This window comes from Mus musculus, chromosome 17, assembly GCF_000001635.26.
Source record: "Mus musculus strain C57BL/6J chromosome 17, GRCm38.p6 C57BL/6J".
In the NCBI taxonomy this organism is placed as follows: Eukaryota; Metazoa; Chordata; class Mammalia; order Rodentia; family Muridae; genus Mus; species Mus musculus.
In genome coordinates, this window is record NC_000083.6 from 19,638,025 (window position 1) to 19,660,883 (window position 22,859).

Consider the following 22,859-nt stretch of genomic DNA (forward strand, 5'->3'; position numbering starts at 1 on the left):
ATAGTGGATTGAAAATTCACCTCCCTCCCCCCCACTTCCAGCACTGTTAATAAATTAACCACATACTGACTATCTGAAATTAAATTAAAAGATTCAGAATACAATTCAAAAATTTTTATAATAATCTGCAACTCAATAACTTGGGGAGAAGCAGGGGGAAACTGTAAAGTTACTGGCGTGGAGCCATGGACCAAATATGCTCCGCAGCCTGTCTTAGACCCATCTGTAAAAATTAAAGGGGCATCAGGCAATGGCACTCGAGATGTAAGTCGTGGAAAAAACAACTGGATGAGCTTTAATCAGCTACAAAATGGATCCTTAGGGAAATGATTATCCATTTTCCCCATAAAGCTACATCTCAAAATTGCCCAATCATCAACAGTAGCTGATAATACTTCTATTTGCTTCATATTATATGGAACAATCAATTCCTGAGGGGGACTGCCAAAATATTGAATACATTGTTGTAGGCCAATCAAGGCCAATTGTGCTACTGAGGCAGGGTAATAAGACAAGATTTTTGCGGGCGAAATCTTGGGATGTATCCATAGCAAGGGGGCGCCCTGCCAGAGGACTCCAGTAGACTGGGTCTCCGAGGGCAGGATGCACAAAATAATAGGACTGAACAGATATCTTCTCTTTAATGCTGCTGTTTGAATACCCTTTTCGACCAAACTTAAAGCTATGCGGGCAAAATCAGTAAGCGGCCAGGGGGAATTTAATTCTATATCTCCTGGTAAAATATCATATAATGGTTGTAATTGGTTATTGGTTAGGCCCAAATAGGGACGTACCCACTGCATATCCCCCAATAGCTTTTGAAAATCATTCAATGTCCTCAAATTATCCGCCCAAATCTGAATTTTCTGGGGAGATTCTTGACTATCAAAAATTTTTGTTCCTAAATAATTCACCACTTTTCCTTTCTGAACCTTTTCCGGGGATACAACCAATTGCTTTTCTTTTAATTTTTGGATCACCACACTATATGTTTGTTCCAATAGCTCCTCTGTTGGTGCAGCAAGAAGTATATCATCCATATAGTGGTAACACTTCAACCTAGGATATTGATCTCTGACCCCTTTAAAAGCAGAATCTACATAATGTTGACACATGGTGGGGCTATTAGCCATGCCTTGAGGCAAAACAACACATTCAAATCTCTTATTGAGCTCAATATGAATAAAAGAGGGCACTGTAAAAGCAAATCTTACTGCATCCTGGGGATGCAATGGAATGGAAAAAAATCCTTAATATCTAAAATAATTAAAGTCCAATTACTAGGAAAGGCAGAAGGAAGGGGTAATCTCCTCTGTACAGGTCCCATAATTACCATGTGTTTATTAATTTCTCTCACATCATGTAATAACCTCCATTTCCCTAATTTTTTCTTTATAATAAAAATCGGGGTATTCCAGGGGGAAGTAGAGGGTCTGATATGGCCTAGGTTCAACTGTTCCCTAACCAGGTCTTATGCTGTTGTTAATTTCTCTGAGGGTAGTGGCCACTGAGGAACCCACACTGGTTCCTCAGTCTTCCAAGTAATGGCTAGAGCTCCCTCAGTGGCCACTAGGAAAAACCCAAACCGGCTCAGTCATTCTTCCTCTCAACCGGTATCAGGGATAGTCTACCTTGTAAATAGCGACCCAAACTTTTACCAGGTTTATATCCTGAATGCAATCTCATTCGCTGGGTTTGGGTGTTATATGGTCCTTCATTGGTCAGTTTAAAACCCATCTTTTTCATCAAATCACGCCCTCATAATGAAATAGGGATGGACAGCACATAGGGCTGGAAATGCCCTGAATGCCCTTCCTCGTCACACCACCTTAGATGGCAAGAACTCATTTCTGGCATCTGAGCATATCCAAGTCCTCTCAGGGTTTGCTCTGATCGCTGATGTGGCCAACCAGAGGACCAATCCTTGATGCTGAATCTGTGCCAGTGTCCAACAGCCCAGAAATAGATTTTCTCTCTATTGTAAGCTGCAATGAAGGTATTTCATCTAAATCTAGGGAGCAGAAAATGGCAGAAGTGCCAGTAGAGCCAAATCCCTTGTCCCCTCTTTCTTCCTCCTTAGCTGGGAACTGAGAATGACAACTAGGTAATAAAAGTAACTGAGCTATGTGATTGCAGGGGGAGATGGTTACTATGCCTGTAGGTGAAGAGACCATGATCTTGACTTGTCCTGTATAATCTGAATCTATGACTCCAGGATGGACTATCAGGCCCTGCATTGTTACAGAGCTCATTCCTAAGATCAACCCTACTGTATTTGCTGGTAGAGGGCCTTTGAAATCTGAATCCACCAGCTGAACCCCCATATGGGGGGTTAATACAAGTAGGGTGGCAGAACTGAAGTCCAGCCCTGTGCTTCCTCTCATGGCCATCCTGGGTTGTTCCACTGCTTTGGCAGTCTCAAATTGGGCCATCCCTCTGTGACTGCCCCATATATTTGAGGGCCCTGAGGTCGAAGCTCCCATCTTCCGCTTTTTGGCTGAGAGCCCCCATGCTTGATTGGCTGCCCATGAATATCCTTCACTGAGCGACACTCATGGACCCAATGATTTCCCTTTATACATTTTGGACAAAGTCCAGGTACCTGAGGCCGCTGGCCTCCTGTTCCAGTCTGTTGCCGGCATTGTTGCCTCATATGACCAGGTTGCCAGCATTTGAAATAGCCTGTGTTCCTGGACCCATTCTTTCCTTGGGAGACCTGCACAACTGCAGCAGCCAGCCCTGCGTTAGTTAATGGGTCTCCTAGCTTGCTACAGATCTTCATCCATACCTCAAGCCCCTTATGTTTATATGGGTTAATGGCTTGTGTACATTCCTTTGTACATAGTTCAAAAATCAGCTGTTTCACTAATGGTGTTGCCGCAAACACCCTACCTGCCACTTCTATCACCCTGGCCACAAAGTCTGCCAATGGCTCTGTGGGTCCTTGAAGGATTTTTGTTAAATTAACACTAACCTCTCCCCTGTTAGGGAGGGACTACCAAGCCTTAGTTCCTATTTTATTAATTTGTTCATAAACTTGCATAGGGTAGTTAATCTGTGAAGTGGCAAATTTTCCTTGACCTAATAACATATCCTGATCCCTGGCCGCTTGTCCTGCACTCGCATTCTGAGCGGCCTGTTCACCTGAATATTCTGTAAAGAATGCTTTCCAGTCAAGATACTGTCCAGGGAAAAGACAGGCTCATGCCAGATTCTGCCAATCGCTGGGAGTTAGACAATAGCGATGCAGAGATTCAAGTTGAGCAATAACGAAAGCAGCACTGACCCCTTAGGCTCGTACCCCTTCTGCCTTTCATTGAATTACCATCCAATCTAGTGGCTCATGGAATCAAGCTCCTTGAGCATCCTGGAAAACTGGGAAGTAGTGAGCATTTAGCTCTCGCCATGCTTCGGGATGCAAACTTTGCCCTGTGGTGCCTTTGGGAGCATAAGGTGGCAGCCCCAGAGGCTCTGGAGCCCATGGCTGCACTTTTACTTTCACTTTTTCTAAACTGTCCTCTATGCTTTCCAAGTCATCTTCGGACATGTCCCTTCCCTAGAACTGCTTTTGGCATTGGACTTCTTTGATCTCTCCTCTCTTACTTGATTCAAAGCCTCATTTGCCTTCTGCAGCTCAGATCCACATCTTTTCTTGTCCTCTATACAGTTGCGAACTAAGTTCTATACAGGTAGAACCCCTTTTGTGAGGATAACCTGTTCCTCTGCAAACTTCAAATCTGTTCCTAACTTCTCCCAGCTCGGTCTGGTAAGGTGACCAGAGACTGGGAACCATGGGGCCACCTGATCTACCGCTTTCAGAAAATTTTCTAGGGTTTCCCTTTTTCAGCCCAATTCCTTTCACCTTTAGGAGGTCTTTCAAGGCCTGAAGAACAGAATGTCCTGATATTGTGTTTCCCATAGTGCCTCATGTAACTTTAATTGTCTCACTCCGAGAACCTCAATAGTCGCTAATCCAGGAACCTAATGGTCTCTAACCAAAAACTTGAATCGTCCCACTTATCTGGGAGCTTACCAGCTGGCTACCCTCACTGCCAAGAGATTTCTGGACTTGTCACGTCCCCATATGGGCCACCATATGTTGCTAACTTTTCCGACCAGCAAAAACGAAGCAACGAAGCCAATGTCCTTCTCAAGGCAGTTTAATCAGGAAAAAGATGCCCCCACCTCTCTCAGCCATCCCCCTTTTATCACCCCAGTCCACGTAAGCACAGTTCATTGGCTCAGGACTACATTCGTCACATCATCCGATTGTACATGGTGGTGCATCTGTGCAATGCAGCTCAAGGTACTTGGCTATCTTGAGGGATATGAGGAAGTCAGGTGCCAGTCATAAGACTTGGCAGTAGTCCGGGGCGCCATCTTGGGGCCACGGCTATACCCGCTCCTCACATAAGTAGACTTATAACTTGTAAGAAAATTGAAGCAGTCATCGGAAGTCATATATCCAAGAAAAACCCTGGGCATAACATTTTAGAACAGAACACTACTATACTTTCAAAGAAAGCTTAAGAACATAACCTAAGGAGTCCATAAAATATAAACCAAAGAAAAGTTGCCAAATTAATTTTATGATGGCATATTTACACTGATATCTGAACAACACAAAGAATCAGAGAAGAAAAGTAGGATTTCAGATCAATTGTCCTCATGAGTATTGATAGAAAAATACTCAATAAAAAATGACCAAAAAAATCTAGGAACATATCAAAAATGTATCTACCGTAATCAAGGATATTTCCTCATACTACAGATGCAGCCTGAAAAAAAAATTGTGTCAATGTAATCCACCATATAACCAAACTGGAAAACATAACAATCACATAAGATGCTGAAAATGGTTTGGGAAAAATCACTTCCACTTGATCATAAACTTCTAAGAGATATTAGGGATAAAATGTGCATACCTTATCCATGTTATGGCAATATACAACAAGCCAAGAGTCAACATCAATTAAAGGGAGAGAAATGTAAAGGAAGTCCATCAAAATCAGGGATAATACAAGCCGTTTCACACAACGTGCATTCAATATAGAACTTTATGTTTTAGCTAGAGCAATAAGACAAGGAAGCTACAAATATAAAAAAAAACAAATGAGTCAAAGTACAGCACGTTGCAGATAATGTAATACTATACATAAGCTAATGAAAAATCCAACCAAGGAACTATGACATCTGAAAAACATTTTCAGTACAGTATACTGATACAAAGTTATCAAAAAATTATTAGTAGCCCTCCTTTATACATATGATTAAGGGACTGTAAAAGAAATCAATGAAACAAAACCCTTCACAGTAGCTACAAATAATATATAAGCATCTGTTGTAACTTTAACCAAAGAAGTGTAAGTCAGGTGTGACATGATCTTCAAGATATTGAAGAAAGAAAGTATTGATATCAGAATATGGAAAGATTCCCCCATCATGGTTTGAAAGGATTTACAGAAATAAAAGCCATACTACCAAAGCAAACTACAGATTTAATCCAGTTCCCACCAAAATTCCAGCACAATTTATTATATGCCTTGAAAAAAAATTGAGTCATATTGAAAAGCAAATAATTCAAGACAGCTAAAACAATACTACACAATACAAGAACTTACAGAGATATTGCCATTCTGATATCAAGCTAAACTACAGAGCAATAATAAAAATATATTATGTATGATATTGGTAAAGACATAGATACATTGATTAATAAAATTGATTGAAGACACAGAAATAAACCTATATACCTAGGGACACTTGATTTTTTTTTTAACAAAAAAAAGTCATAAATATACACTGAAGGAAAGGAAAGCATTTTCTTCTAAGTTTTATTTATTTTTTATTAGATATTTATGTTATTTAAATGTCAAATATTATTCCATTTCCTAGTTTCCCCTCTGAAAATCCCCTATTCTCACCCCTCCCCTGCTCCCCAACCCACCCACTCCCACTTCCTGGGCCCGGCAATCCTCTACACTGAAACATAGAACCTTCACTGGACCAAGGGCTTCTCCTCCCATTGATGCCCTACTAGGTCATCCTCTTCTGCATATGCATCTAGAGCCATGAGTCCCATGTGTTTTCTTAGATCTGTCATTTAGTCCCAGGAAGCTCTAGGGGTACTGGTTAGTTTATATTGTGGTTCCTCCCATTGGGATGAAAACCACTTCAGGTCTTTGGGTACTTTCTCTAGTTCTTTCTTTGGGGACCCCGTGCTCCATCCAATGGATGACTTTGAGCATCCACTTCTGTATTTGCAAGGCACTGGAAGAGCCTCTTGGGAGACAGCTTTAAAAGGCTCCTGTTAGCAAGCTCTTGTTGGCATCTGCAATAGTGTTTGGGTTTGCTGGTGGTTTAAGGGGTGGATCCCCAGGTGGGGCAGTCTCTTGATGGTCATTTCTTCAGTCACTGCTCTGAACTTCTTCTTTGTAACATTTCCATGGGCAATTTGTTCCCCCTTCTTAGAAGGATCGAAGTATGAACACTTTGGTCTTCCTCCTTGAGTTCCATGTGATTTGTAAATTGTATCATGTGTATTCTGAGCTTCTGAGTTAATATCCACTTACCAGTGAGTGTATATCATGTGTGTTCTTTTGTGATTGGCTTACCTTACTTAGGATGATAACCTCCGGAGCCACCCATTTTTCTAAGAATTTCATAAACTCATTGTTTTTAATAGCTGCGTAGTACTATATTGTGTAAATATAACACATTTTTTGTATCCATTCTTTCTTGAGGGACATCTACGTTCTATCCAGCTTTGGGTTATTAGAAGTTAGAGCATCTTCTGGGTATATGCCCAGGAATGGTATTGCTGGATCTTCCCATAGGACTATGCCCAATTTTCTGAGAAACTGCCAAACTGATCTCCAGAGTAGTTGAAACAGCTTGCAGTCTCACTAGCAATGGAGGAGTGTTCCTCTTTCTCCACATCCATGCCACCTTCTGCTGTCACCTGAGTTTTTGATCTTAGTCATTCTGACTGGTGTGAGATGAAATGTCAGGGTTGTTTTGGTTTACATTTCCCTAATGAATAAGGATATTGAACATTTTTTAAGGTACTTCTAAGTCATTTGGTATTCCTCAGTTGAGAATTCTTTGTTTAGCTCTGTACCTTTTTTTTTTTCCCAATTAGGTATTTTCCTCATTTACATTTCCAATGCTATTCCAAAAGACCCCATACTCTCCCCCCCCACTCCCCTAACCACCCACTCCCATTTCTGGTCCTGGCATTCCATTATACTGGAGCATAGAGCCTTCACAGGACCAAGGGCCTCTGTTCAAATTCTCTGCTCAAATTGATGTCCAACTAGGCCATCCTCGGCTACAAATATACCTAGAGCCACAAGTTCCATTATGTGTTTTCTTTGATTGGTGGTATAGTTCCAAGGAGCTCTGAGGGTACTGGTTAGTTAATATCAAGTTTCCTTTTATGGGGATTCAGTTCCATTCAGCTCCCTGGGTATTTCTCTGGCTCCTTCATGGGAGACCTTGTGCCCTGTCCAATAGATGACTGCAAGCATTCACTTCTATATTACCAGGCCGTGGCAGAGCCTTGCAGGAGACAGGTATATCAGGCTCCTATCAGTAGGCTCTTGTTGGCACCTGCCTAGTGTCTGGGTTTGGTGGTTGTTTATGGAGTGGATCCCCAAGATGAGTCTCTGGTTGGTCATTCTTTCAGGTTCTGCTCCAAACTTTATCTCTGTAACTCCTTCCATGGGTATTTTATTTCCCATTCTAAGAAGGAACAAAGCATCCACTCTTTGGTCTTTCTTCTTGAGTTTCATGTGTTTTGCAAATTGTATCTTGGGTATTCTAAATTTTTGGGCTAATATCCACTTATCAGTGAGTGCATATCATGTGTGATTTCCTCTAGATATATCCATTTGTCTAAGAATTACATAAATTCACTATTTTTAATAGATGAGTAGTACTCCATTGTATAAATGTCCCAAATTTTCTGGATCCATTCTTCTGTTGAGGGACATGTGGGTTCTTTCCAGCTTCTGGCTATTATGAATATTGCTGCTATGAACAGAGTGGAGCATAAGTCCTTATAAAACTTGGCTTCCCGGGCATGGTGGCACATGCCTTTAATCCCAGCACTTGGGAGGCAGAGGCAGGAGGATTTCTGAGTTCGCGGCCAGCCTGATGTACAAGGTGAGTTTCAGGGCTACAAAGGCTATACAGAGAATCCCTGTCTCGAAAAACCAAAATAATAATAATAATAATAATATAATTAAAGAAAGAAGGAAAGAGAGAAAGAAAGAAAGAAAGAAAGAAAGAAAGAAAGAAAGAAAGAAAGAAGAAAGAATGAAAGGAAGGAAGGAAGGAAGGAAGGAAGGAAAGAAGGAAGGAAGGAAGGAAGGAAGGAAGGAAGGAAGGAAGGAAGGAAGGAAGGAAGAAAGAAGGAAAGAATTAAAAGTTGGCACATTCTCTTGGTATATGTCCAGGAGAGGTATTGCTGGATCTTCCGGTAATACTATGTTCACATTTCTGAGGAACCATCAAACTGATTTCCAGCTGTTTGTACCAGCTGGCAATCCCAACAACAATGGAATAGTGTTCCTCATTCGACATATCCTTGTCAGCATCTGCTGTCCCCTGAAGTTTTGAACTTTGCTATTCTGACTGGTATGAGGTAGAATCTCAGGGATGTTTTGATTTGCATTTTTCTGATGATTAAAGATATTGAACATTTTTTTCGGTGCTTCTGAGCCATTTGGTATTCCTAAGTTGAGAAATATTTGTTTAGCTCTGTACCCCATATTTTTAATAGGGTTATATGATTTTCTGGTGCCCATTTTATTGAGTGCTTTGTATATATTAGATATTAGACACCTATCAGATTTAGGATTGCTAAAAACCATTTCCCAATCTGTTGGTGGCCTTTTTGACTTATTGATAGTGTCTTTTACTTTACAGGAGCTTTGCAATTTTATGAGGTCCCATTTGTTGATACACGATCTTAAAGCACAAACCATTGCTGTTCTGTTCAAGAATTTTTCCCCTGTACCCATATCTTCGAGGAATTTCCACACTTTCTCTTCTATAAGTTTCCAAGTCTCTGGTTTTATGTGGAGTACCTTGATCAACTGAAACTTGAGTTTAGTACAAGGAGATAAGAATGGATCAATTTTGGGTAGTCTAAGTTTCTGGGTAATATCTATTTATCAGTGAGTACATATTGTGCGATTTCTTTTGTGATTGGGTTACCTCACTCAGGATGATGCCCTCCAGGTCCAAACATTTGCCTAGGAATTTCATAAATTAATTCTTTTTAATAGCTGAGTAGTACTCCGTTGTGTAAATGTACCCCATTTTCTGTATCCGTTCCTTTGTTGAGGGGCATCTGGGTTCTTTCCAGCTTCTTGCTATTATAAATAAGGCTGCTATGAACATAGTGGAGCATGTGTCCTTCTTACCGGTTGGAACAACTTATGGATATATGCCTAGGAGAGGTATTGCAATATCCTCCAGGAGTACTATGTCCAATTTTCTGAGGGACCACCAGACTGATTTCCAGAGTGGTTCTACAAGCTTGCAATCCCACCAACAATGGAGGAATGTTCCTCTTTCTCCAAATCCTCACCAGCATCTGCTGTCACCTGAATTTTTGATCTTAGCCATTCTGACTAGTGTGAGGTGGAATCTCAGGGTTGTTTTGATTTGCATTTCCCTGATGATTAAGATACAATTTGCAAAACACATGAAATTCAAGAAGAATGAAGAACAAAGTGTGGAAAGTTTCCCCTTCTTAGAATTGGGAACAAAACATCCATGGAAGGATTTACAGAGACAAAGTTAGGAGCTGAGACAAAAGGATGGACCATCAAGAGACTGTCATACCCGGGGATCCATCCCATAATCAGCCTCCAAACACTGACACTATTGCATACACTGGCAAGATTTTGCTGAGAGGACCCTGATATAACTGTCTTTTGTGAGGCTATGCAGGGGCCTAGCAAACACAGAAGTAGATGCTCACAGTCAGCTATTGGATGGATCACAGTGCCCCCAATGGAGGAGCTAGACAAAGTACCCAAGGAGCTAAAGGGATCTGCATCCCTATAGGTGGAACAACAATATGAACTAACCAATACCCCCGGAGCTAATGTCTCTAGCTGCATATGTATCAGAAGATACCCTAGTCAGCCATCAGTGGAAAGAGAGGCCCATTGGTCTTCTAAACTTTATATTTCTCAGTACAGGGGAATGCCAGTGCCAAGAAGTGGGAGCGGGGGGGAGGGGGGGAGTAGGGGTGTGGGGTGGGGGTATGGGGGACTTTTGGACAGCATTAGAAATGTAAATGAAGAAAATCCCTAATAAAAAATAGAAAAAGAATTGATCAATTTGCATTCTTCTACATGATAACTGCCAGTTGTAACTATTTCTTGAATATGCTATCTTTTTCTTCACTGGGCCCTTTCATCTCCCTTGTAAAATATTAAGTATCTATAGGTGAGTTGATTCAATTCTGTGTCTTCAATTCTATTCCATTGTCTACCTGTCTTTTGCTGTCTCTGTACCATGCAGTTTTTATCATAATTGCTCTGTAGTACAGCTTGAGGTCAGGCATAGTGATTTCACCAGAGGTTCTTTTATTGTTGAGAATAGTTTTTGATATCCTAGGTTTTTTGTTATTCCAGATTAATTCACAAATTGTCCTTTCTGACTCTGTGAAGTACTGAGTTGGAATTTTGATGGGGATTGCATTGAATCTGGACATTCCTTTTGACAAGACAACGGTTATTAAAATATTAATCCTCCCAATCCATTAGCATGGAAAAGCTTTCCATCTTCTGAGATTTTTTGATTTCTTTATTCAAAGACTTGAAGTTCTTATCATACAGATCTTTCACTTCCTTAGTTAGAGTCATAACCAGGTATTTTATATTGTTTGTGACTATTGTAAAAGGTATAATTTCTTTCTCAGCCTGTTTATCATTTGTGTAGAGAAAGGCCACTGTTGTTTGAGCTAATTTTATATCCAGCTACTGCACTGAAGCTGTTTTTCAGGTTTAGAAGTTCTCTGGTGGGATATTTTTGGGGTCTCTTATATATATTATATGATCTGCAAACAGTGATAGTTTGACTTCTTCCTTTCCAATTTTTATCCACTTGATCTCCTTTTGTTTTCTAATACATAGGATAATTTCAATATTTTTGTATCTGTTGAGGCCTGTTGAGTAGGTAGGGAGAAAGTGGGCAGCCTTATCTATTCCCTGACTTTAGTGGGCTTGCTTCAAATTTCTCTTCATTTGGTTTGAAGGGGCTACTGGTTTGCTTTAGATTGCTTTTATTATGTTTAGGTATGGGCATTGAATTTCTGATCTTTTTAATACTTTTATCATGAATGGGTGTTGAGTTTTGTCAAATGTTTTCTCAGCACCTAACAAGATGATCATGTGGTTTTTGTCTTTGAGTTTGTTTATATAGTGGATTAAGTTGATTGATTTCCATATATTAAACAATCCCTTCATCCCTGGGATGAAGCCTACTTGATCATGATGGATAATCATTTTGATATCTTCTTACTTTTGGTTTGCAAGAATATTATTTAGTATTTTTGCATCGATATTTATAAGGGAAATTGGTCTGAATTTTCTTTCTTTCTTCGGTCTTTGTGTGATTTAGATATCAGAGTAATTGTGCCTTCAAAGCATAAACTAGGTAGAATAACTTCTGTTTCTATTTTGTCAAATTGTTTGAGGAGAATTTGAATTAGGTCTTCTTTGAAGGGCTGATAGAACTCTGCACTAAACCCATCTGGTACTGGCCTGTTTTAGTTGGGAAAATATTAATGATTGTTTCTATTTCATTAGGAGATATGGGATGTTAAGATTGTTAATCTGATTCAAATTGACTTTGGTACCTGCTGTCTCTCTAGAAAATTTTCCATTTCATCCGGGTTTTCTAGTTTTGTTGAGTATAGCCTTTTGTAGTGAGATCTGATGATTTTTTTTTTTTTTTGATTTCCTCAGATTCTGTTGTTATCTCTCCCTTTTCATTCTAATTTTGCTAATTATGATACTGTCCCTGTGCCCTCTAGTTAGTCTGGCTAAGGGTTTACCTATCTTGTTGATTTTCTCAAAGAACCAGCCCCTAGTTGGGTTGATTCTTTGTATACTTCTTTTGGTTTCTACTTGTTTGCTTTCACCCCTGAGTTTGATTATTTCTGCCATCTACTCCTCTTGGGTGAATTTGCTTTCTTTTGTTCTAAAGCTTTTAGGTGTAGAGTCAAGATGCTAGTGTGTGTATACTCTTTTCTTCTTGGTGGTACTCAGAGCTATGAGTTTTCCTTTTTGGACTACTTTCATTGTGTCCCATAAGTTTGGTTATGTTGTGGCTTCATTTTCATTAAACTCTAGAAAGTCTTTAATTTCTTTTTTTTTTTTTTATTTCTTCCTTGACCAAGTTATCATCGAGTAGAATGTTATTCAGCTTCCATGTCAACATTGGCTTTCTAATATGTATGTTGTTATTTAAGATTGGTATTATTCAATAGTGATCTGATAGAATACATGGGATAATTTCAATATTTTTGTATCTGTTGAGGCCTGTTCTGTGGCCAATTATATGGTCAATTTTGGAGAAGGTACCATGAGGTGCTGAGAAGAAAGTATATCTTTTAGTTTTAGAGTAAAATGTTTTGTAGATGTCTGTTAAATCCATGTTTCATAACTTCTGTTGGTTTCAAAGTATCTTTGTTTAGTTTCTGTTTCCAGGATCTGTCCATTGAAGAGAGTAGGGTTTTGAATTTTCCCAATATTACTGTGTGCTGTGCATTGTGTTCTTTGAGGTTTACTATAGTTTCTTTAATAAATGTTGACGCCCTTCATTTGGATCATTGATATGAAGAATTGAGAGTTCATCTTGGAAGATTTTACCTTTGATGAGTATGAAGTGCCCCCCCCTGTCTTTTTTGATAACTTTGGGATGGAACTCTATTTTATTTGATATTAGAATGGCTACTCCAGCTTGTTTCTTCAGAACATTTGCTTTGAAAATTTTTTCCAGCCTGTTACTCTGAGGTAGTGTCTGTCTTTGTCCCTGAAGTGGGTTTCCTCTATGCAGCAAATTATTGGGTCCTGCTTATGTAGCTATCCTGTTATTCTATGTCTTTTTATTGGGGAATTGAGTCCATTGATATTAAGAGATATTAAGGAAAATAATTTTTGGTTCCTGTTATTTTTGTTGTTAGAGTTGGGATTTTGTATTTGTGGTTGTCTTCTTTTAGGTGTGTTGAAGGATTACTTTCTTACTTTTTCTCTGATGTCATTTTTCTCCTTGGATTGAATTTTTCCCTTTATTATCCTTTAAAGGCCTGGATTGTGTGAATTTGATTTTGTCTTGGAATACTTTGGTATGGTAATTGAGAGTTTTGCTGGGTATAGTAGCCTGGGCTGACTTTTGTGTTCTCAGGGTCTGTATAACATCTGTCCAGGACCTTCTGGCCTTCATAGACTCTGCTGAGAAATGTAATTCTACTACGTCTTCCTTGATATGTTACTTGACTTTTTCCCTTACTGCTTTTAATATTCTATCCTCATTTAGTGCATTTGTTGTTCTAATTATTATATATTGTGGGGAATTTCTTTTCTAGTCCAGTTTATTTCTTGTTCTGTAGGCTTCTTGTATGTTCACAGGCATCTCTTTCTTTAGTTTTGGGAAGTTTTCTTCTATAATTTTGTTAAAGATATTTATTGGCCCTTTATGTTGAAAATCTTCATTCTCATCTATACCTATTATTCTTAGGTTTGGTCTTCTCATGGTGTCCTTGATTTCCTGGATGGTTTGAGTTAAGATCTTTTAGTATTTTGCATTTTCTTTGAATGTTGTTTCCAGTTTTCGATGAACTCTTCTGCATTTGCAATTCTCTCTTCCATCTCTTGAATTCTGTTACTGATGCTTGCATCTACGTTTCCTGATTTATTTCCTAGGCTTTCTATTTCCAGAGTTGTTTCCCTTTGTGATTTCTTAATTGTTTGTACTTCCATTTTTAGATCCTTGATGTTTGGTTCAATTCCATCACCTGTTTGGTAGTGTTTTCCTGTAACTCTCTAAGGGATTTTTGTGTTCCCTCTTTAAAGACTTCTAGCTGTTTACCTGTGTTTTCCTATATTTCCTTCTTACTGTCCTTCATCATCATCATGAGAAGTGAACTTACATCCATGTCTTCCTTTTCTGGTGCCACGGTGTATCCAGGACTTGCTATGATGGGAGAGTTTGGTTGTGATGATGCCAAGTAACCATGTTTTCTGTTGCTTCTGTTCTTACACGTGCCTCCTGGATCTGATTATATCAAGTGCTTACTACCCTTAATATATCTGATTGGAGCCCATCCTTCCTGTCATCCTGATTGATTCAGGACTCCTCAGAGTCCAGGTTTCTCTGTGATCCTGTGATTCTGGGCTCCTGTGAACCAGAGATTCTGGGTGTGTCAGAGTTCTTGGCAGTCAAGCTTCCTCTGAGATCCTGAGATCCTGGTGTGACCAAGCTCCTGGTATCCTGGTATCCTGGAAACCTAAGATCCTGTTCGTGTTACAGCACCTGGAAGTCGTGTCTCCTCTGAGGGTTGTGGGACTGTCTGGAGTGTTTGAAACCAAGGTACACCAGTACATATCAGAAGGATCCCAACCTTCTGGTCAGGCAGGGCTCCTGTGTCCTTGCTCTTGCTGACAAAGGCCTGACTCAATTGGTTTGGAACCAATGTTGTGTTCCACTCACCAGTGATCCTAAGATTGGGTGGAGAGTTCTCTGGGGACCATGGGACTGTCCGCTGAGTTTTTGCCCAATGTGACTTGATGCTGGCACTGACCAGAAGGGACTGAACTGGAGCCTACTAGAAGAGACTTGTGACCCTGGTCAGGTAGGTTTTCTGCTTCCCTGCTGCTGGCTCAGGCTTCGCATAATTGGATTGGAATTGATGTTGTGTTACACTCACTAGTGATCCTAAATTGATCCCAAGATTGCATGGAAAGTCCTCTAGGGACCTTGGGACTGTCCGCCTAGTTTGTGCCCAAGGTGACCTGGAGCTGGTGCTGACCAGAAAGGACTTCTTCCCCTGGTGTACTTCACTTTTTAATAGGATTGTTTGTTTCATTTTATGAGAAACTTCTAATGGATCTGAAGATTTTTTTTTCACCTGTTCTGGTACTGAATGTCCATAGAACACTTACATTCATCTTGTAAAGCATTCACCCAAATGAAGTAAATATGATTGTTTTTTTCAAAAAGAATAAAATTTAAGGAGAGTAAAGTCGGTAATCACTTAAAACTTTTGTCTTGTAAGCCTGAGCACAAACTGCTGAGACCCACAGATGTATAGAACTGCCTCTACCTAATTGCTCTATGGTTTCTACAATGATGAACACACATGCACACACACACACATCCACAAAAATTAGTATATATCAAAAATTCTACTTAACATGAGTGTATATAGATAATTCTCCTCTTTTTATACAACAAAGAAAATCACATAATCAAAAAAGTCTTCCTCTATAGAAAAAACAAGCAAACCAAAAATACTGAACCAGTAGAGCTATTGAGGGTGACATCCACTATTAATGTTTGGCTTGTTCACACATCCAAGAACAATATTTATAAACATACATAAATGAAAAATATGATGAAATAAACCTGGGCAAACTACATGTTTTATATTGGGCCACATTAAAAAAAAATCTCTGTAAATTTTAGTAATTTTATGAAAGAAATCTTTATTGATCCTCTGAAAATTCATAAACTCTCACTCAAAGTATTTTCATCTCCTTAAGACAAGACTTTTTATAATGAGGACTGATAATATGTCTGTTTATGTGTCTATTGTGAGGAGTGAAGCATAAGTGATGGATGATGAATGATGTGTAGTTTTTGATTTTTCAGAAGGGGTGGAGAAAAAGAGTGTCAGACCTTCACACTCTTATCTCTGATTATCTTCATAGGGTGGTTTCTCATCATTTGTTTCTATGAGAAAAAAAATTCAAACAATAAAGCATAGGAGAAAATGTGCTTATTTGACTTAGAATTTTAGGTTATAGTACATCATAAGAAAGACGTTAAAGAGACAGATCCTTAAACATGTCAATAGTCAAGAACACAAAGCATTGTTCTACGACAGTACTTTTCTCTTGCCTTAGACAGAATCTCTAGTGTAGACTGTCTTCCTTCCTCTGTTACATATCATCCATATGCCTACTTCAGTTTGTTACCAATGACTCTATAGCCAAAACAGATGATTTTATTTAGTGCATAACATTCTCTCCTCTTCTACAGTACCCAGATGTTCTATAATGATGTGTCTTGCCTCAAACAATCCTATTCTATCTGCACATCTCCCACTATTTCCATAAATAATGTTAAACTTCCATGAGAAATTGTATGTAGAGTAAATGTCATTGGATGAAATAATGAAGCTAAAGCTCCAATTTGTCATCTCACCTATGTGCAGTCTTGAGACACACAACATATAGGTCATTGTGCTGTGATAGATATTTCTAAAAGATTTATATTCAACTTCAGTGGAGAGAAATGGAAATGTTAAAGGTACCAGGAAACCAGTATTTGACTAACTACTATAAATGATTGGGGACCTATATTGAAAATAAAACTAGGTTTATGATATTGAAGGCCTAGTGAATGGCAAGGCAAAAGTAACAATAATTTCACTAGGCTATTAGAATCCACCATGGCTAATTCAAAATTTATCTTTACAACTATTAGTTATTGTCACACGTAAAACAGTGATATGTCTTGTGGATACACTCAGGTCTTGAAGTATTTATAGATAAACTACCTCTGTTTTCCCCATAGATAAGTTAGTAACTAAAATAAAATATCAATGTTTAGTAGAACTATATCAGACATAAATAATATAACATGTTGTTTCATGTGAATAATATTATTTCCCTTGTGGTTTGAATATCTTTGCTCCAAGGAGTGAAAATATTAGGAGGTGGTACCTTGTTGGAGTATGAGTGGCCTTCTTGGATTAGATGAGTCACTGTGGGTGTGGGCTTTAAGACCCTCATCCTAGCTGCCTCGAAGTGAGTCATCTCCTAACAGCCTTTACATGAAGTAGTAGAACTCTTAGATATTTTTGCCTCATGCATGCCTTCACACTGTCATGTAACCACCTTGATGATAATGAACCAAACATCTGAACATTATGCCTGTCAAATTAAGTGTTTTCCTCATAGTTATTTCAGACATTATTTCTGTTCATAGCAGTAAATCCCTATGATATCTACATTGTAGTTGTTAGAAAATAGTTTATCATTTCCTGTCTCATAATATCTTTGTATAGATACCTCTATGTTTCATTTTTCAATAATACCTTAGGAAAATATTAACTCTAATGATAATTCAAAGAGGTTACCTGGCCCATGTAAAAGAAATGAAAAAGGCATACAGAGCTTATGAATGCAGTTCATCAGAGAAATATGAGGAAATTGCTTACTATTACAAAACAGCGTAGGGGCTTGCTCTGAACCTCCTGCCCCCCAAAAATGAAATGAGCTATTTATTCTGTCATTCATTGGAATACTCTTCTAGAGAGTAAATTGAAAAGTGAATGTTTGATACAACAAAGTGATTTGCTCTAAACTTATCACATGTTCCTCAATTAAAAGGGGCAGACCAATTCTAATGAGCAGAATAAGATTTTAAAGATATCAGGAAAAACATATTTTGGCAAACTATAAGTGCTATAAATGTTAACCTGGATCTTAGCTCTAAGTTAAAATTATAATAAGATGGAATTGGGATTGATGGCCTAGATAATGCTGGACAGATGTAAAAACAATTTCACATGACTTGAAATTCAACTGGGACACCTTAAAAAGTATACTTGTGTTGAGAATTGGGACATTCCCTCAGATAAAACAGAGACTAAAATAGATTAAATGTATTTGTTCAGAATTTAAAATATTGATATGAAACCTATATGTGACAGATATAGCCTTGGAATTATGTGGTAGGAATCTATTATACCAATGGAACAAACAGACTAATGTTTCTTCAACTTCATTTAGAAGCCACAAATAATGGCATGTTCCCGATAGAGATTGAAAATATTATAAAAAATAATTAAAGACATGTTTGACTCTTCTAATGTTAGAAATTTGAATCTGTTATGCCATTGAAATAGTTAACTAACATGGTCATGTAGAAAATATGGCCGTTAACTAAAAAAAAAGGATACAAGCCTTAGAGGAGTTGGGCCAAGAAGAGAAGGAAATTGGACATATAGAAGAGTCCACCTATGCTTAGAAATCTCCAGTATTTATCATTAAAAATTCATATTACAACATATATGAATAGAATTGGAAGCTATAAATAAATTCATTCTATTTGTTCTCTCTAACATGATTTTTCCTTAAACTCTTTGGTGTCTAAGTCATGATATATTATAGTGATTCATTTAAAAGACTGTTTTTTTTTTTTTTTTTACTATGCCTGTAAAAGAAGAGAACAAAGAAAAATACTCTTAACTATGCCCACTCCCCAAAAAAAAGGTATCAAGGAAAAGTTTTGGCATAAGGACTTTTACTCAGCCATTAATTTTTTTCAAAAATTTTAAAGATGATGCTGGAAATATTAATTACCAGTATTCCCAATCTATATTTTATCATGAAATGAATGATATACTATTGAATAATCCAAATATTGATACGTTAAAAAATGACTAATTGAAGTAAAACTATTTTACCTTACGTGAGATTGCTATTTTTTCTGGAAAAATACAAAGTGAAAATTTTATCAGCTATTTAGAATATAAAATATGTCTTCAAAAAATCCAGTAACATAAAGTGGAGATTGAACAAGATCAGTTATAAAATATTAATATTTTAGAAAATTACTGGTTGATATTAATTGGCTTTGGCTCACAATTGAATTAAATCATCAAATCTTACTGATTGCTATCATGGGAATACCTTTACACATTAAAGATGATAATGCGGTTTATGTATGCAGTTAAAATTTTAACTTAACATATTATAACATAAGACCTATTATGGTTTTTCCGTACAATCCTATACATCAAACAATTTTAGAAAAATCTAACTGTATTTTAAACAAGATAATAATAAAAGAGGGATATGAGATCACCTAGAGATGCATTTCATAATGATTTATTAACTTAAATATTTTGTATGTCAGTGACGCCATGTAAAGACTCTTGACTCTTACCATGGAAAGTACAAGAAGAGAAAAAGAAGACAGCAAAGCCATTGAAGTTGTCAAAGTTGAACCCATTATGTGAAAACAACTCAAAAGAAAGAGCTGTCAAAAACATTTGAGTGCTTGAAACTTCTTCCTAGTTCAGGAATTTATGGTAATAATTCAGGTCACAATGCTCATTTTTTCCCCCAGAACACCTGCAACAATCAGTTGGATAACTAAAGGAGACAACATAAATGTCTCTATAGTAGCTATCCTCATGCAGAGCAGAGAAAATATTAGCTGCTTTGTGTACACCACACATTTCATAATATATCATCAATATAAACATGTCCCTACAATGTTACTTTTAAAGCATTGTGGATTTTCAGATAAAAAGTATGTGGCACCATTAAATTTAATATCATCCTGATAAGAATCACTTCGAAGATGGTAATATCAACAACTCTTCCAGAGTCCATCCTGGACTCTGTTCAGCTGTTCCCTCAAAATCTGCATCAAAGACAGCTTCAAATATATTAGCCCTAGTTGTTCCAGATTCAGTGACTGCATCAGGTGGTCTTGTAGTTTTCTAGTCACAGATGTTTCCAAAAGGCCTTTATAGTGAATGAAAGAGCCAGTGCTCCCAAGGGTTGGCCAATATCCCAATTTACTTTGTCTCCAAACAGTTTGTTGCTGCCACACAGGAAGAAGTTTTCTGTAGAGACCAATTCTCTCATTCCTGTGAGAGGTGGGGTGAATGGTTGCTCTTGCCAATTTCTGGTCATATTGGGAAGTTGGTTGCAGTTTATTGATAGTTAAGGATGAAAGAAAAACTATACAGGGATTCTTTGTCTCTCTTTCTCCTCTCTTTTCTGTCTAGTGTTAGGGTCTGAAACTAGGGGTAATTTTGTGGAGAAAAGGAAAAGAAGGATAGAATATTATATCTCCCTTTAGAATATGAAAGGGACAAATATCTGGAATTAGGTTATAAGGATTTTTGGAGATGATTGAAATTTTAATGTTATAAAGACATAATTATATTAACAACAATTAAATAGTTATACCTAACTACTATGTCTTTGCCAATTGCTCATCATCAAGCTGTTAAATAACTTAGGTAAGTAACAACCTAGATTTTTTTTTGAGTCTTCCAAGAAAATCCTTTCCCAATGTCAGTGATTTAGACAGAGCATTCAATCAATTAGAAGGTTGAAAAAGGTGACTACTTTCCAAAAAGGGAGCTGTTCTCCTATCTCTGAGAAGTACTACTTTTGTCTCTTCCATTAATATAGGACTGATATCCATTGCAGTGTCAAATCAATGCTGGCTACTAAGACTTCTCTATGATTTCCACACTCACTCATCCACAATGTTCTACAGTGTGGTTTTTCTCATTTTCCATGTTTCTCATTGTAACTCCTTTATATACGATGTTCTACAATGTGCGTTTCTCACATATGTGTTTTTCAGTGTAACTCCCTCATCCACAATGTTCTACAGTGTGGTTTTTCTCATTTTCCATGTTTCTCATAGTAACTCCTTAATATACGATGTTCTACAATGTGCTTTTCTCACATATTAGTTTTATAAGAATTCCTAAAATTGTATCTGTGATTATTAAGCTTTTTTATAATGGGAATGCCATTAGGTCCTTTTCTGATAGTCAAAGCTGCAATGAGAACACTGTCAGTCTCCAAAGTTTCACCAGTTAATTGCTTTTAGATGGTAACACATCACAAGAAGGTGTAAAACAATTAACCAAAGGTCATTAAAAGCAAACTATCAATTTATTATAGGTGTTAGGATAGGAGATAAAACATCTACTTGGTTTATCTATACAAAACTTCACTAATAATTTAGTTATGGTTTAAAACTTCAGTGAACCTGTGGAGCTCAGACAGGTGAGGCATGTTTAGCTAAATAATTACTCCTAATAGATATGCATGTAAACGTTCTCTGTTGTAAACTTCTATTTCAATTTGTGATTTGATTTTTTGTGAGAACTTGTGATGAACTTTGTAACATGTGATCTTGTATTCTGAAAGATGTATAAGTACTGAGAACAAAGAGACAAGACAGATCTAAGATTATTAGAGGTGTCTTTTTTGCCTTTCTCCACTTAGACTAGAATATTTTCCCTTTCCCCACTTAAGATCTTTCTGCTTTTCTCCTAAGATAGCTTTCATAGGAAGCTTTTTACAACTTGGTAATAAATTCTATAAACACTTCTCTTAAGTTTCTTCTCTTCCTGCATCTTTTCACTAGTAGGCTAAAAGTTAGAGCTCAGCAGTTCCTGCTGAGATAGAACACAGGCTGCATTACTTAATCCTCTGCTCTTAGGTTACAGTTGTTAATCAACTAAGCCAGCAACCTTTTACCTCAGAAAGAGCAAGAAAGTTGTTAGGACTTTTTTGAAGTTATCATCAGCATTTCAGTATAATTAGAAAGCTAGAAATCCCAGAGATCCTCAGAAATGAAAGCCATCACCAGAGTCCTAGTCTGCGACTCCACCACTACAATGGCTGAGCCAGAGGCTCCTTGCATTACCCTAACAATTCTCAAAGTTTTTCTTATTGTATAAAGTTTACAGATATTTGAGATAAAGTCCATTTCTTGGACTAAAAGTAGGAAATGTTGGGATAACCTAAACAAATGCACATTGCATAAAACATCTTGGAAGTTGTTTCCCATAGTTCACACTTGTTGGATGCCACCAACACCCTTCAATATATTAATTTTGAGTGGTTATGCCAGCAATGATTTATTTTTAGCCTTTTCCTTTTTCAGCTACTTGGACTCCTGTTATGTAACCTATGGGGATCAGCCTATATTGATTCATATTAAAAGTTTCTTGCTTCATATGGTTAGGTAACTCATCCCAAGAGAAGATCAACCCTGAGCTTCTGTTGTTTTTAGTCCTTGCTGAAGTCATAGTGCCCTTTGGCTAGTGATGAATATGAAAAAACATATTTATGAACTTGTTTTTTTTTTTTCACTTGAAAGAGGGCCTAAGTACCAGAATCAATGTGAAAAAAAAATAGTTTCGAAATTCCCAATGGCATTCTCAATCTCTTAGAATAATTGGTATAACAGACTGACTCATCAACAAATACAAAACATACATGGTCACAAAACCATGAACGAAGCATATATGTACTGAGCACTGTTCTACATTAAGCAGAACCATGTACAAATAAGATGTTGTCCTGGATGTTTTTCTTCAGGCTCTTGCAAATTCCCAAATTTGTCTCTGCTCTTACTTATAATATCAGTACATGTTATTACATAATCACTGAAGAATTTCACCATGAAGGAGATGTTGTGGTTGGTGCATTTTTCCCTCTTCATACTTTCTACACTGAGAAGAAAATGCCACATAAAACTGTACCATATCAATATTTGGACAATCGAATACAGTAAGTACATTTATTTCTTTTTCAGACTCAGAATTCTTATGACTTGGAATGTGTAATAATTAAAATTTCCCAATTTTTCATTTTTTATTTTGACAAATTCACTCTTAGAGTTTCTAAAATAGTTTTATCAATTTTATTTTCCTCTTAGAACATTTTCCTCACGTAGGCAGAAAGGAAATGGAAATGTCAACTGTAATCACTTTAGTTTTCTCGTTTGATTGTTAACCATAATCTCTTATTTGCCATTCTTGTCATGCCACAATGTCT

At 37.5% G+C, this 22,859-nt stretch overlaps 1 protein-coding gene across 1 annotated transcript in view; it reads left to right on the forward strand.

The window, feature by feature from the left end:
* The first annotated feature begins 22,374 nt into the window (after positions 1 to 22,374).
* The window catches only part of Vmn2r102 (vomeronasal 2, receptor 102), a 34,350-nt gene continuing 33,865 nt past the window's right edge, over positions 22,375 to 22,859 (forward strand). The window contains exon 1 of the mRNA NM_001104564.1: positions 22,375 to 22,592. Coding sequence (NP_001098034.1) covers positions 22,375 to 22,592 — 218 coding nt within the window. The remainder of the gene's footprint in view (positions 22,593 to 22,859) is intronic.